The sequence below is a fragment of the Balaenoptera musculus genome, chromosome 4 (assembly GCF_009873245.2).
Source record: "Balaenoptera musculus isolate JJ_BM4_2016_0621 chromosome 4, mBalMus1.pri.v3, whole genome shotgun sequence".
Lineage (NCBI taxonomy): Eukaryota > Metazoa > Chordata > Mammalia > Artiodactyla > Balaenopteridae > Balaenoptera > Balaenoptera musculus.
In genome coordinates this window covers 25,929,322-25,942,160 of record NC_045788.1, presented here as the reverse complement: position 1 = coordinate 25,942,160, position 12,839 = coordinate 25,929,322, and the positions used below count along the sequence as shown (strand labels likewise).

At 36.5% G+C, this 12,839-nt stretch overlaps 1 protein-coding gene across 1 annotated transcript; it reads left to right on the top strand.

Moving 5' to 3' along the window:
* Positions 1–1,439: 1,439 nt before the first annotated feature.
* Positions 1,440–7,665, top strand: LOC118894545 (serine/threonine-protein phosphatase 4 regulatory subunit 3A-like). The gene is given in 6 exon segments (XM_036850850.1): positions 1,440–1,461; positions 4,715–4,923; positions 5,023–5,610; positions 5,613–6,031; positions 6,033–6,465; positions 6,505–7,665. Coding segments are annotated over 6 exon segments (2,832 nt in total).
* The last annotated feature ends 5,174 nt before the right edge of the window (positions 7,666–12,839 follow it).

The following is a 12,839-nucleotide window of genomic DNA, read 5'->3' as shown; positions in this document are numbered from 1 at the left end:
TTAAGACTCTTTCCCTCACAGAGAGATGATTTGACTCAATCCTTTTCCAAACTTATGTGAAACATGCTCCATAACAAACATTTACCTTGTTGCACAGAATCTCTGAAAACGTTCTTAATGCTAATTCTCTAACTCACTCTTACCTTCACGTCAGTTGTAAATTGTCTTCCAAATCCATTTTTCCTTGTGTTTATGAAGTATTCTGTTGGTCTTAGAATATGTTACACTTAAACTGTGGCATGACATAACAAATAATGCTCATAAAATTTCAGGTGGTTGCAATTTTATGCATCTGATACACATGTTTCTAAAACACAAAAGGACATGCTCAGCAAATCTAATGCCTGAAAACTAGAATTATGATGGCATTTCTTACATGCATTGCTGAACAGAAAAGGAAATTATGCCGTTCCTGTAAGGCATCTTTAATATTAATTTAAACACTGTGTGTTTCCATCATATTTTGTATTTACATTTTTCAGAACTCTACAACATCCATGTGTTAAATTGGGACAGTGTCTCTGCTTTTAATCTGCACCCTAGGGAAGAAACAGGTACACATGACTACATTTTTTAATGCTGGAGTCTGCATTCTCTATCTTGTAGCTTATGTTACTTTCCACAAATTTCTTCTTTATTACTTGTTTTCCCCCAAGTTCCACCAACTAACTACAATTTTGATTCTAATCTGGAGAGAAATCAGAAACTATTATAATTTTGATAAATTTACTGGAAATTTATCAAAAGCAAATGTGAACAAAGATCACTTATCACTCAGGAAGTGGAACTCTTGCCTATGTCAAAATTGAGGATTTATTAGGACTAGTTTGCTGATATTGATTTTGGTTGCTGGTACTTCACAGATTCGAGGATTGAACTGGAAAGGGGTGTTTCTTAAGAGATCGAATGCAAATGCTGAGTCAGATGCAGTGATTGGATAGAACCATGGATTGCTCTTTTGCAGAGCTAACAAGAATGTGCTTAGTGGGGAAATGGATATTGGTGACTAGAAGATCAGTCTGTTGTAGAACTGAGTAGATGTTCATCAGAGCTGTTTCTCCCTCATATTCCTAGCACACAGACTGTATTCTAGCCTCCTGCACAGATAGTTATGGTTATTTTACTGAGTTCTTTCCAACAGAAGGGAATAGAAATGACGTACATCCCTTTGGATCTTGTCCCATATGTGATTCTCCACCTTCTTTCTTTTCTGCTAGCTGAAAGACTAGTGCCCAAGAAAAGCCAGGAAGTTACACCATATTGCATGTGGCACAAACTCTATCAGCCTGAGACCCCAAATGACTCAGGGCATAATCCTCTGCCTGCCTATCACCATAAATCAACAGCTTGGAAGCTCTGTGGACTATCTATGTGAGTTAGCAATAAAGTCACTTATTGACAGCCGCTGAGTTTGGTGGTTATTTGCTACAGGAGCCAACATGACGCTCACATACACGCTGTGTATGTGAAACAAACAAAACACTGTTTTGTTGTTTGTCTCATAACTTTTTTCAAATATTTTTAATGTTAGGGTCTCAGATTCTCAGAGCATAAACTAAAATTCTAGCATTATTATTAACTTCCTGTTATGTGTCTAAGATTTAGTAATTCTAATGTTGTTATGAGTATGGCCACATGCTATGTTGGGGAAAAATTAGCCTTTGGAATAAGACAGATCTGGATTTAAATCCCAACTTGAGTTATTACTGTATAATCACTGCAATGATCCTTAATGTGACTTAATATCCCTAAACTTCTAAAAGGCTGTTATGAGGATTAGAGTGATACATCTAAAGCATAAGTAAAAAAAAAAAAAAAAAAAAAAATTGCTGAAAAATGTTAACTATTCCAACTGTTATTTTTTGCACAGCAGTTAATTTTCTGGGGACCAGAGATATACTTAAGCTGAAAGACCCAATGTGCTTATTAAAATATAATGGAATACATAATATAAAGATGTATGCACAATATGGCACAGGAACTCTGAAAATACAGTAATTAATTATCCCACGGTAGAAGTTGAAAGGACATTTTATGGAAGAGGCAATGGTAGAGGTGGCTCCGAGTGATGCTTATGACCATAATAGGCAAGAAGGAAGAAAAAAAATTTCCTCTGCATTTTTTCTAAATATTTTCACAAACATTATCTCATTTGCTTTTATAATATCCCTTTCACTTTAAGACCTAAAATAAACCAAGACAAATCTATATAATAATTCAGCACATCTGTGCACATTAAAAATTTCCATCTTAAGGTCAAAATTCAATTCTAAGTCAAATCAAAGTTTGCAAACTGCTAAAGGAAGCATCCCAGGGACAAATTGCCCTTCCAGTGATTAGAAAATTAAACGCAACTTTTAATCTTTAATATTCCCACACCACTGCTCATGTTAATGTTTTGTTCAGGCATTCCTGCTGAGCCATATCAGTGCACAAACACGCTGAAAAACCCCAGGTTGACAATTAATCAACCTGGCGTTTTTGGAAACCCCAGGAAAAGAGTCAGCTTAAGCAGAGAAGAAGGGACAGCTTTAATAGTAGGAGATTAAAGAATACCATAATCAACCAGATTTTTCTTAAATTGATTTCTTAATGTAGCATGACTGGCTTAGTATTTTAAAAAATGATCAAACAACCACTTATGCAGACTTGTTCACAGCATTTTGATACTTAGATTTCTAGTTATGAAAATACATGGAATTTTTTTAAGGTAATTACTCTCACCAATAATCTGATCAGCTAAAGAAAAGTACCTTGTACATTTTGGAATATTTTATTTGTTTTAGAACTTTTATAGTGTTGTTGTCATATTTAACCATGAAAACTTAAAGAGAAATTTATCTATAAATTTAAAAATAAGGTTAGAAGAAATAAAATTTTGGAATCATACTTTTTCATCTTTGTTCAAAAGGAAAATAAAAACACAAAATAGTGCTATTATAAGAGTAAAATTTATTTAAAGAGTGACAGGGCTTCCCTGGTGGCGCAGTGGTTGAGAATCTGCCTGCCAATGCAGGGGACACGGGTTCGAGCCCTGGTCCAGGAAGATCCCACATGCCACAGAGCAACTGGGCCAGTGAGCCACAATTACTGCACGTCTGGAGCCTGTGCTCCGCAACAAGAGAGGCCACGATAGTGAGAGGCCCGCACACTGCGATGAAGAGTGGCCCCCGCTTGCCACAACTAGAGAAAGCCCTAGCACAGAAACGAAGACCCAACACAGCCATAAATAAATTAATTAATTAATTAAAAAAAAAAAAAAAAAAAGAGTGACAGAAATCATGAAAATGAGCACCTAACCAGTGATCAAAGGGTTTAAGAGCCAGTGGAGGGGTTAAAGATTTTTTTTAACAGCCCACTCATAACTTAGAGGAGAGGAAGCAATTCAAATATGTCATAGCATATATCAACATACAGAAAGGAAGAACAATAGAGAAAAATTAATGAAGGAAAAGTTTTAAACATTTTTCATCTTCTGACTTGATTTGATAGGTAACTATTTGTTCAAAGCAATGATAGCAACAATGTCTTTGGTGATTGTAGCATATGGATAAGTAAAATGAATGATGAAAATGTTATGTGAAATGAGAGGAAGGAATTGGGGATAATCTGTTACAAGTTAAATGCACTACCCATGAAGTAATGCAGTGTTACTTAGAAGTGGACTTAGATTAGTTGTAAATGTGTATTGCAAACTAGAGTATCTACTAATTTTTTTTAAAGAAAGAAAATTGACATGCTAAAAGAGGAAAGAAAATGATATTAAATGAATGCTCAATTAAAACTAGAAAAGGAAGACAAATAAAGATTAAAAAAATAAACAAAAATGCAGCAAATAGAGAACAGTTACAAATATGGTAAATATTAGTCCAACTATATCAATAATCAATTTTAATGAAAATAGTCTAAATATAGCAAATAAAGACAGAGATGAGTCACAGTAAAAAAAAAAAAAAAGACACAACTATATGTTGTCTAGAAGAAACCTTATCATATAAAGACACAAATAGATTAAAAGTAAAGAGATGCAGAAAGATATACCATGCTAACACTAATCAGAAGAAAGCTGGAGTAACCATATTAATTTTCAACAAAGCAGACTTTAAAGCAAGGAAAACTACTGTGGATGAGAAGGAGCAATACATAATGCTAAAAGGGGTCAATTTTCCAAAAATATGTAAGTTATGTGTGTACACCTAACAACAGAGAATCAACATGAGATGAAAACTGACAGAACTGCAAGAAAAAAAAGATGAATCTATGATTATTTTTGGAAATTTCATCCCTCTATTAAATATCAACAGAGCCAGTAGGCAGAAAAATCAGTAAGTGAACTGAACAGCCTCATTAATCAACTGGACCTAATTGATATTTATGGAATACTTCATCTATCATTAGAATCACATTTTTCTCAAGTTCACATGGAAGATTCATCAAGATAGACCACATTCTAGGCCATAAAACACATCTTAACCAATTGAAAATAATTAAAAAATGCATTTAGACCACAACAAAGTTAATTTAAATTCTTAAAGATTAAGTTAATTTAAACTCTTTAAACTAGAATTCAATAAGAGATATATCTGGAAAATCCCCAAATGCTTTCAGTTGAAGCAGCACATTTCTAAATATCCCATAGTTCAAAGAGAAGTCTCAAGAGAAATTTAAAAAATATTTTGAATTACATGAAAACAAAAATACAACTTACCGGGAGTCTCCCGCGTCGTGGTGGCAGCTGCAGCAGGACCAGGCGCCGCTCGGCTTGGGACATTTGGAGCAGGGGAGCGGAGCGCAGTCCCCGGCTGCGGCGGCGGGGCCAGGTGGCAGGAAGGAAAACATGGCGGCGGCGGCGGCCTGAGGAGGCGGCGGCGGCGGCGCGGGAAGCAGCTTCACGGAGATCACGGCGGAGGCGGGAGCAGGGCAGTGAACGGCGCCGCGAGTTCCTAGCGCGGCGCGGCGGGAGGCTGCGAAGCGCTGCGCGGCCCCCTCGGGGCGGCCGGGCTTGCCGGGCCTGGACAATAGCGCCGAGGAGCCGGAGGCAAGGAGAGGCGGGGGCCAGAGCTCGGACCCAGCGGCGGGCCACGCGTGCGGCAGCGCGGCCCCGGGGCGGCCAGCGGCGGCAGTGAGGCCGGCGAGCCCTCCGCTCGTGGGCGTCCTCTCGCCTCGGCTCCCGCCTTCCCCGGACCCCCTTCCCGGGCGACTCCGGCGGGGCCTTTGCCCCGGCCCCCGGGCGGCACGGTGACCGACACCCGGCGGCGGGTGAAGGTTTACACGCTCAACGAGGACCGGCAGTGGGACGACCGGGGCACCGGGCATGTGTCGTCCGGCTACGTGGAGCGGCTGAAGGGCATGTCCCTGCTTGTCAGGGCCGAGAGCGACGGTTCTCTACTTTTAGAGTCCAAAATAAATCCTAATACTGCACACCAGAAACAACAGGACACTTTGATTGTGTGGTCTGAAGCAGAAAATTATGACTTGGCCCTTAGTTTTCAAGAAAAAGCTGGATGTGATGAAATTTGGGAGAAAATATGTCAGGTTCAAGGAAAGGACCCATCAGTGGACATCACTCAGGACCTTGTAGATGAGTCTGAAGAGGAGCGTTTTGATGATATATGTCATCGCCAGGTTTAGAATTGCCATCTTGTGAATTAAGTCGCCTTGAGGAAATTGCAGAACTTGTGGCATCATCTTTACCTTCCCCCCTGCGTCGTGAAAAACTTGCACTAGCACTGGAAAATGAGGGTTACGTTAAAAAGCTCTTAGAGCTTTTTCATGTGTGTGAGGATTTGGAAAATATTGAAGGACTGCATCACTTGTGTGAAATTATCAAAGGCATCTTCCTCTTGAATCGAACTGCTCTTTTTGAAGTTATGTTCTCTGAGGAATGTATAATGGACGTCATTGGATGCTTAGAATATGATCCTGCTTTATCACAACCACGAAAACATAGGGAATTTCTAACAAAAACAGCCAAATTTAAAGAAGTGATTCCCATATCAGATCTTGAGCTGAAACAAAAAATTCATCAGACACAGAGTTCAGTATATACAAGACATGGTTCTACCTACCCCTTCAGTCTTTGAAGAAAATATGTTATCAACACTTCACTCTTTTATCTTTTTCAATAAGGTAGAAATTGTTGGTATGTTACAGGAAGATGAAAAATTTCTGACAGATTTGTTTGCACAGCTAACAGATGAAGCAACAGATGAGGAAAAAAGACAGGAATTGGTTAACTTTTTAAAAGAATTTTGTGCGTTCTCCCAAACGCTACAACCTCAAAACAGAGATGCTTTTTTCAAGACTTTGTCAAACATGGGTATATTACCAGCTTTAGAAGTCATCCTTGGCATGGATGGTACACAGGTGCGAAGTGCTGCTACTGATATATTCTCATACTTGGTTGAATATAATCCATCCATGGTACGAGAGTTTGTCATGCAGAAGGCACAACAGAATGATGATGTAAGTAAGAAGTTAACAGAGCAAAAAATAACCAACAAGGATATTTTGCTCATGAACCTCATTATAGAACATATGATTTGTGATACAGACCCTGAACTTGGAGGAGCAGTCCAGCTTATGGGCCTCCTTCGAACATTAGTTGACCCAGAAAACATGTTAGCTACTGCCAATACAACAGAAAAGACTGAATTTCTGGGTTTCTTCTACAAGCACTGTATGCATGTCCTTACTGCTCCCTTACTGGCAAATACAACAGAAGACAAACCTAGCAAAGATGATTTTCAGACTGCCCAGTTGTTGGCACTTGTATTGGAACTGTTAACATTTTGTGTGAAGCACCATACCTACCACATAAAGAACTACATTATTAATAAGGACATTCTCTGGAGAGTGTTAGTTCTTATGGCCTCGAAGCATGCTTTCTTGGCATTATGTGCTCTTCGTTTTAAGAGAAAGATTATTGGATTAAAAGATGAGTTTTACAACTGCTACATAATGAAAAGTTTTTTGTTTGAACCAGTAGTCAAAGCATTTCTCAACAATGGATCCCGCTACAATCTGATGAACTCTGCCATAATAGAAATGTTTGAATTTATTAGAGTGGAAGATATAAAATCATTAACTGCTCATGTTATTGAAAACTCCTGGAAAGCACTGGAAGATGTAGATTATGTACAAACATTTAAAGGATTGAAACTGAGATTTGAACAACGAAGAGAAAGGCAAGATAATCCCAAACTTGACAGTATGCATTCCATTTTGAGGAATCATAGTTATCGAAGAGATGCCAGAACACTAGAAGATGAAGAGGAGATGTGGTTCAACACAGATGAAGATGACATGGAAGATGGAGAAGCTGTCGTGTCTCCATCTGACAAAACTAAGAATGATGATGACATTATGGATCCAATAAGTAAATTCATGGAGAGGAAGAAATTAAAAGAAAGTAAGGAAAAGGAGGTGCTTCTGAAAACGAATCTTTCTGGTCAGCAGAGCCCAAGTTTCAAGCTTTCCCTCTCTAGTGGAACAAAGACTACCCTCTCCAGCCAGTCACCTGCAACAAATCTGCCTGGTTCTCCAGGTGAGCCTGGATCCCCAGGATCTCCAGGCTCTCCTGGATCCATCCCTAAAAATACATCTCAGACGGCAGCTATTACTACCAACGGATGCCCTTTCAATGACGGACAAATGGGTTACTGAAGTGGAACTTCACACATGCTGCTACAATAGGAGAAAAGTCTAAACAGCTGCTTGTTTCATGGAGGAAGACTATTAGCAATAAATTGCTAGAAACACAACACTTGAATTGACACAGTTCCGTCTGACTGACTCAGAAGTCCACACTTTCAAGTATAAATACTATTTTGATAACCGATGTGAATATAATGATGTAAATACATATTTTAATGATAAAAAAATACAACTTATCAAAAATTTTGTGATGCCTAGAGGGAAAGTTATAGTACTATATGCATATATTTAAAAAGAAAAAGGTATAAATCAATACCCTAAGCTTCCACCTGAGGCAACTAAAGAAAGAAGGGCAATATAAGTTAAAAACAAGCAGAAAAATAAATTAGAGCAGAACTTAATGAAATTTAAAACTAAATATCAATAGAGGAAATTGATGATACCAAAAGCTGTTCTTTGAAAAGATCAATAAAACTCTATGTTCACAAATTTATAACCTAAATAATAGATCAATTCCTTTAAAGGCACAAATTACCATACCCTCACACAATGAGACATACATAAATAGGCATATATCTATTAATGAAATTGATAGAAATTAATGAAATTGATAATGAAACTTTCCACAAAAGAAAAAATCATTCCTATAGTTTCACCGGTAAATTCTAACAAACATTTGAGAAAGAAATTATTCCCCTTCTCTTCAATCTCTTCTAGTAAATAGAAGCACAGAGAATATTTCCTAACTCGTTCCATGAGGCCAAAATTACACTAATATCAAAGCAAAATAAAGGCGTTATAAGAAAACTACAGACCAATATCTCTCATTAACATAAATGCAAAAATCTAAACTAAATGTTAGCAAATTGAATTGAAACATATATAAAAAGAATTAAACACTACAAGCAAATGGGATTTATTCCAGGTATGCAAAGGTGATTCAACACTGAAATTCAGTTAATGCAATTCACCACTTGATTAGGTTAAAGAAGAAATACTATATGATCACAAAAATAAATTCAGGAAAAACAATTGACAAAACCCTAACATTCATAAGACTCTCAGAAAACTAGAAATAGAGGGTAACTTCCTCAACTTGATAAAAGAACATCTACAAAAAAATCTATGGTTGACCTCATGGTAATGGGGAGAAAACGGATGTTTCCCCTCAAGGTCAGACATAAGGCAAGATGCCTTCCTTCACCGCTCCCATTCAACATTGTCCTGGGAATTCTAGCTAATGAAATAGGGCCAGAAAAGGAAGTAAAGGTATACAGACATAGAAGGAAAAATAAAAAGGTTTCTGTTAGTAAATGACATGATTGTCTATACAGAAAATCTCAAATAATTGACAAACAATGAACAACAACAAAAATTTCTGGAACCAATAAATGACTATTGCAAGGTTACAGGATATAAGGTTAATATATAAAAGTCAATGTCTTTCCTATGTACCAGCAGTAAACAATTAGAACTTGAAATTAAAACCACTAAATAAGAGACAAATACATAGGCATAAATCTAATAAAATAAATACAATATATGTATGCAGAAAACCGTAACACACCAATGAAAAAAATAAAACATATGCAAAATGGAGTGCTGTTCCATGTTTATGACCTATAGATTCAATGTAGTCCTGATCATAGACTGAGAAAGGGACTCTGGATAATAAATATCCATTATTTTATGGATATTGACACACTGATTCTAAAGTTTTTATGGAATAGAAAAATACCAAGTATAGTTGACAGGTACTGAAGAGGAAGAACAAAGTCTGACATTGAAACACTGACACTACTCAACTTTACAACTTATCTAAAACTACAGAAATCAAGAGAGTGCAGTGCTGGTAAAAGAATTGACAAATCAATTAATGGAACAGAATAGAAAGCACACATACAGGCTTACACAAAGTCAATTTATCTTTGACAAAGGAGTAAAGACAAGTCAATGGAGGAAGGATAGTCTTTTCAACAAATGCCAGAATAATTGAATAATCATATGAATAACACATAAATCTAGATACAGAACTTAAACCTTTCACAAAATGTAATTCAAATGGATTTATACCAAAAATGCAAAACTATAAAACTTCTAGAATAAAACATGGAATATAGAAAATTGATATGACCTTGGATGTGGTGATAATGAGTTTTAGACACAACACCAAAAGTGTGATCCTGAAAGAAAAAAAACTGATAAGTTAGACTTCATTACAACTTTTTTTAAATTTCTGCACAGCAATAGACATGGTTAAGTGAGTCAAAATATTGTGTTGGCCAAAAATTTCGTTTGGGTTTTTGCATAAGATAGTAGGGAAAAACCCGAATGAACTTTTTGGTCAACCCAATACAAGCCACAGAATGGGAGAAACAAAAACACATATTAGCAAAACACATATTTGATAAAGGACTTGTATCCTTACATACACAAAGAACTCAAAACTCAATAATAAAAACAATCCACTTTAAAAAATGGACCAGGGGCTTCCCTGGTGGCGCAGTGGTTGAGAGTCTGCCTGCCAATGCAGGGGACACGGGTTCGAGCCCTAGTCTGGGAGGATCCCACATGCCGTGGAGCGGCTGGGCCCGTGAGCCACAATTACTGAGCCTGCGCGGCTGGAGCCTGTGCTCCGCAACAAGAGAGGCCGCGACAGTGAAAGGCCCGCGCACCGCGATGAAGAGTGACCCCCACTTGCCACAGCTAGAGAAAGCCCTCACGCAGAAACGAGGACCCAACACAGCCATAAAAATAAATAAATTAATTAATTAATTTAAAACAATTTTAAAAAAAATTAAAAATTGACCAAACATCTGAACAGACATCGCACCAAAGATGATATAAAGATGGCAAATAAACGTATGAAAAGTTACTTAACATCATATGTCATTAGGGATTTGCAAATTAATACAATGACATATGAATATGCACTTATTAGAATGACTAAAATCCAAAAAAACTGACAATGCCAAATGCTAATGAGGATGTGGAGTAGCTGGAACTGTTTGTGGCTGGTGGGAATGCAAAATAATACCATCACTTTGGAAGACAGTTTGGCAGTTTCTAACAAAGATGATCTCAGCCTAACCATACAATACAGGAATAGTATTTACCCAATTGAACTAAAAAATTATGTTCACATAAAAACCTTCACGTGAATGTTTATGGCATTCATAATTGCTAAAAACTGGTGGCATCCAAGATGTCTTTCAATAGATGAATGGATAATCAAACTGTGTACAACCATACAATGGAATTTTATTTGGTGATAAAAAGAAATAAAATATCAAGCTAGGAAAATATGTGCAGTAACTTTAAATGCATATTATTAAGTGAAAGAAGCTAGTCTTAAAAGGCTATATACTGTATGATTCCAGTCATGAAGTTTTAGAAAAGTCAAAGCTGTATGGCTAGTAAAAAGATCAGTGGTTTTTATGGGATTAGGGAGAGGGAAAAGTGATGAATTGATAAAGTACAGGAAATCTTTAGAATGTTGTAAATATTCTGTATGATAATGTAATATTGCATCTGTCAAAACACATAGAAGAACTGTACAACACAGAAAGTGAACCTTAATGTAAACTATAAACTTTAGTTATTACTAATGTATCAATATTGGTTCATTTATTATAACAAATGTGCCACACTAACGAAAAGTAATAGAGAAAATTGCATGCCGGGGGTGGGAGTGGAGTTAGAGGTGGGGAGGATATATGGAACTCTGTAGTACCCAATTTTTCAGTAAATCTAAGACTGTACTAAAAATAAAGTTTATTAATTATTTTTAAAAATAAGGTTAAAGTGAACAAAGTTTGGGGATCATATTTTGTCAGCTTAATTCAAAAAGAATATAAAAGTATAACATATTACTATTAAAAGAGTAAACTTTATTTAAATTGAAAACATCACTGAATTGAGCACTTGACAAGCATTTAAAGAATTTAAGAGTAGGTAGAGATGTTGGAGATTATCTTGTTTATTTTATACACTCATTTTAGAGACGAAGAAACAAATTCCTATTTTTCTGCCATAAAATAGGCCCTATTTCAGGAAGAAAAATGAAGGTGACTGCAATCACAAAAGAGACCCCAATGTGACAATTTTATGATGGCTACAAACTGGTTCTGAGTTTTATTAAAACCCATGATGTATATTACCTTTGCTGAGATTTTGTCAATATGCTTGAGGTATCACAAATTTTCTCAAGAGCAAAAAGATAAGTACTGGTCTTTTATTGAGGGCTGCCATCTTATGCTCCTTATATATGTACAGTTTCATTCCAATTTCAATTTGAACAGGACTTCTACATCTACTGCTTACTCTTAGAGTAATAGTCTTCTACCTTAAAATATCCTAGAAGAAATGTCAGGGTTACTAAAGCTGGTTACAAATAAATTTCCTCACCTCAAATTACAAATGGTTATGTATATTTTATAATTGAGTTGAGGGTCATTAAGATAATACATGTTGACTGCCAAGCTCAGGAGTGTGTCACATTAGTATAATTTTTGAGCACATAGTAAATATTGTTGACTTAAAGAAAAACACACAACGCTGAGAGTTGTGAGTTTGTTTTATTCAGGGACTTACTGGGGACTATACGCTGGGAGACAGCCTCTCGGTATCTTTGAAACTGCTCCAAAGAGCTAGGGGAGAATCCAATTTATATATGAATTTTTTGGCTATGAAATAATGCAGTCAAGTATACATCTTGATAAAATATTACTACTAATCACAAAGAATAGATATCTCAAGTTAATAATTTTAGTGCTTTTCTATGTATGGGAAGATGCAAGAATCTGGGGTCATTAAAATTCTTCCTGAGACATGCATCTAATTATCTAAGGACCTGTTTATTCCAAGCACAGAGTGCCTTATCCTGTTTTTCATCCTGAATTCCTCTCAGGATGCACTGTCGGTGGACAATTGCAGTGGGTTATGACTTAACCCCTGTAGAACTGGATGGTGAGCAATGCTCTTTGTTTTTCTCTTTTTTTTTATTCAAAGATTATTTAGCTGGTGGAGCAGCTAATATCCAAAATCAGTTATGGCAAATTTCCTAAACTATATTCTCTTATTCTGTGTGTCATCAATAAATATTTCTACTCCTTAAGTTCTATGCTATTTGGAGCCTCATTATCTCAATCATAAATGAAAATAATAATGTCTGACCTCTATAT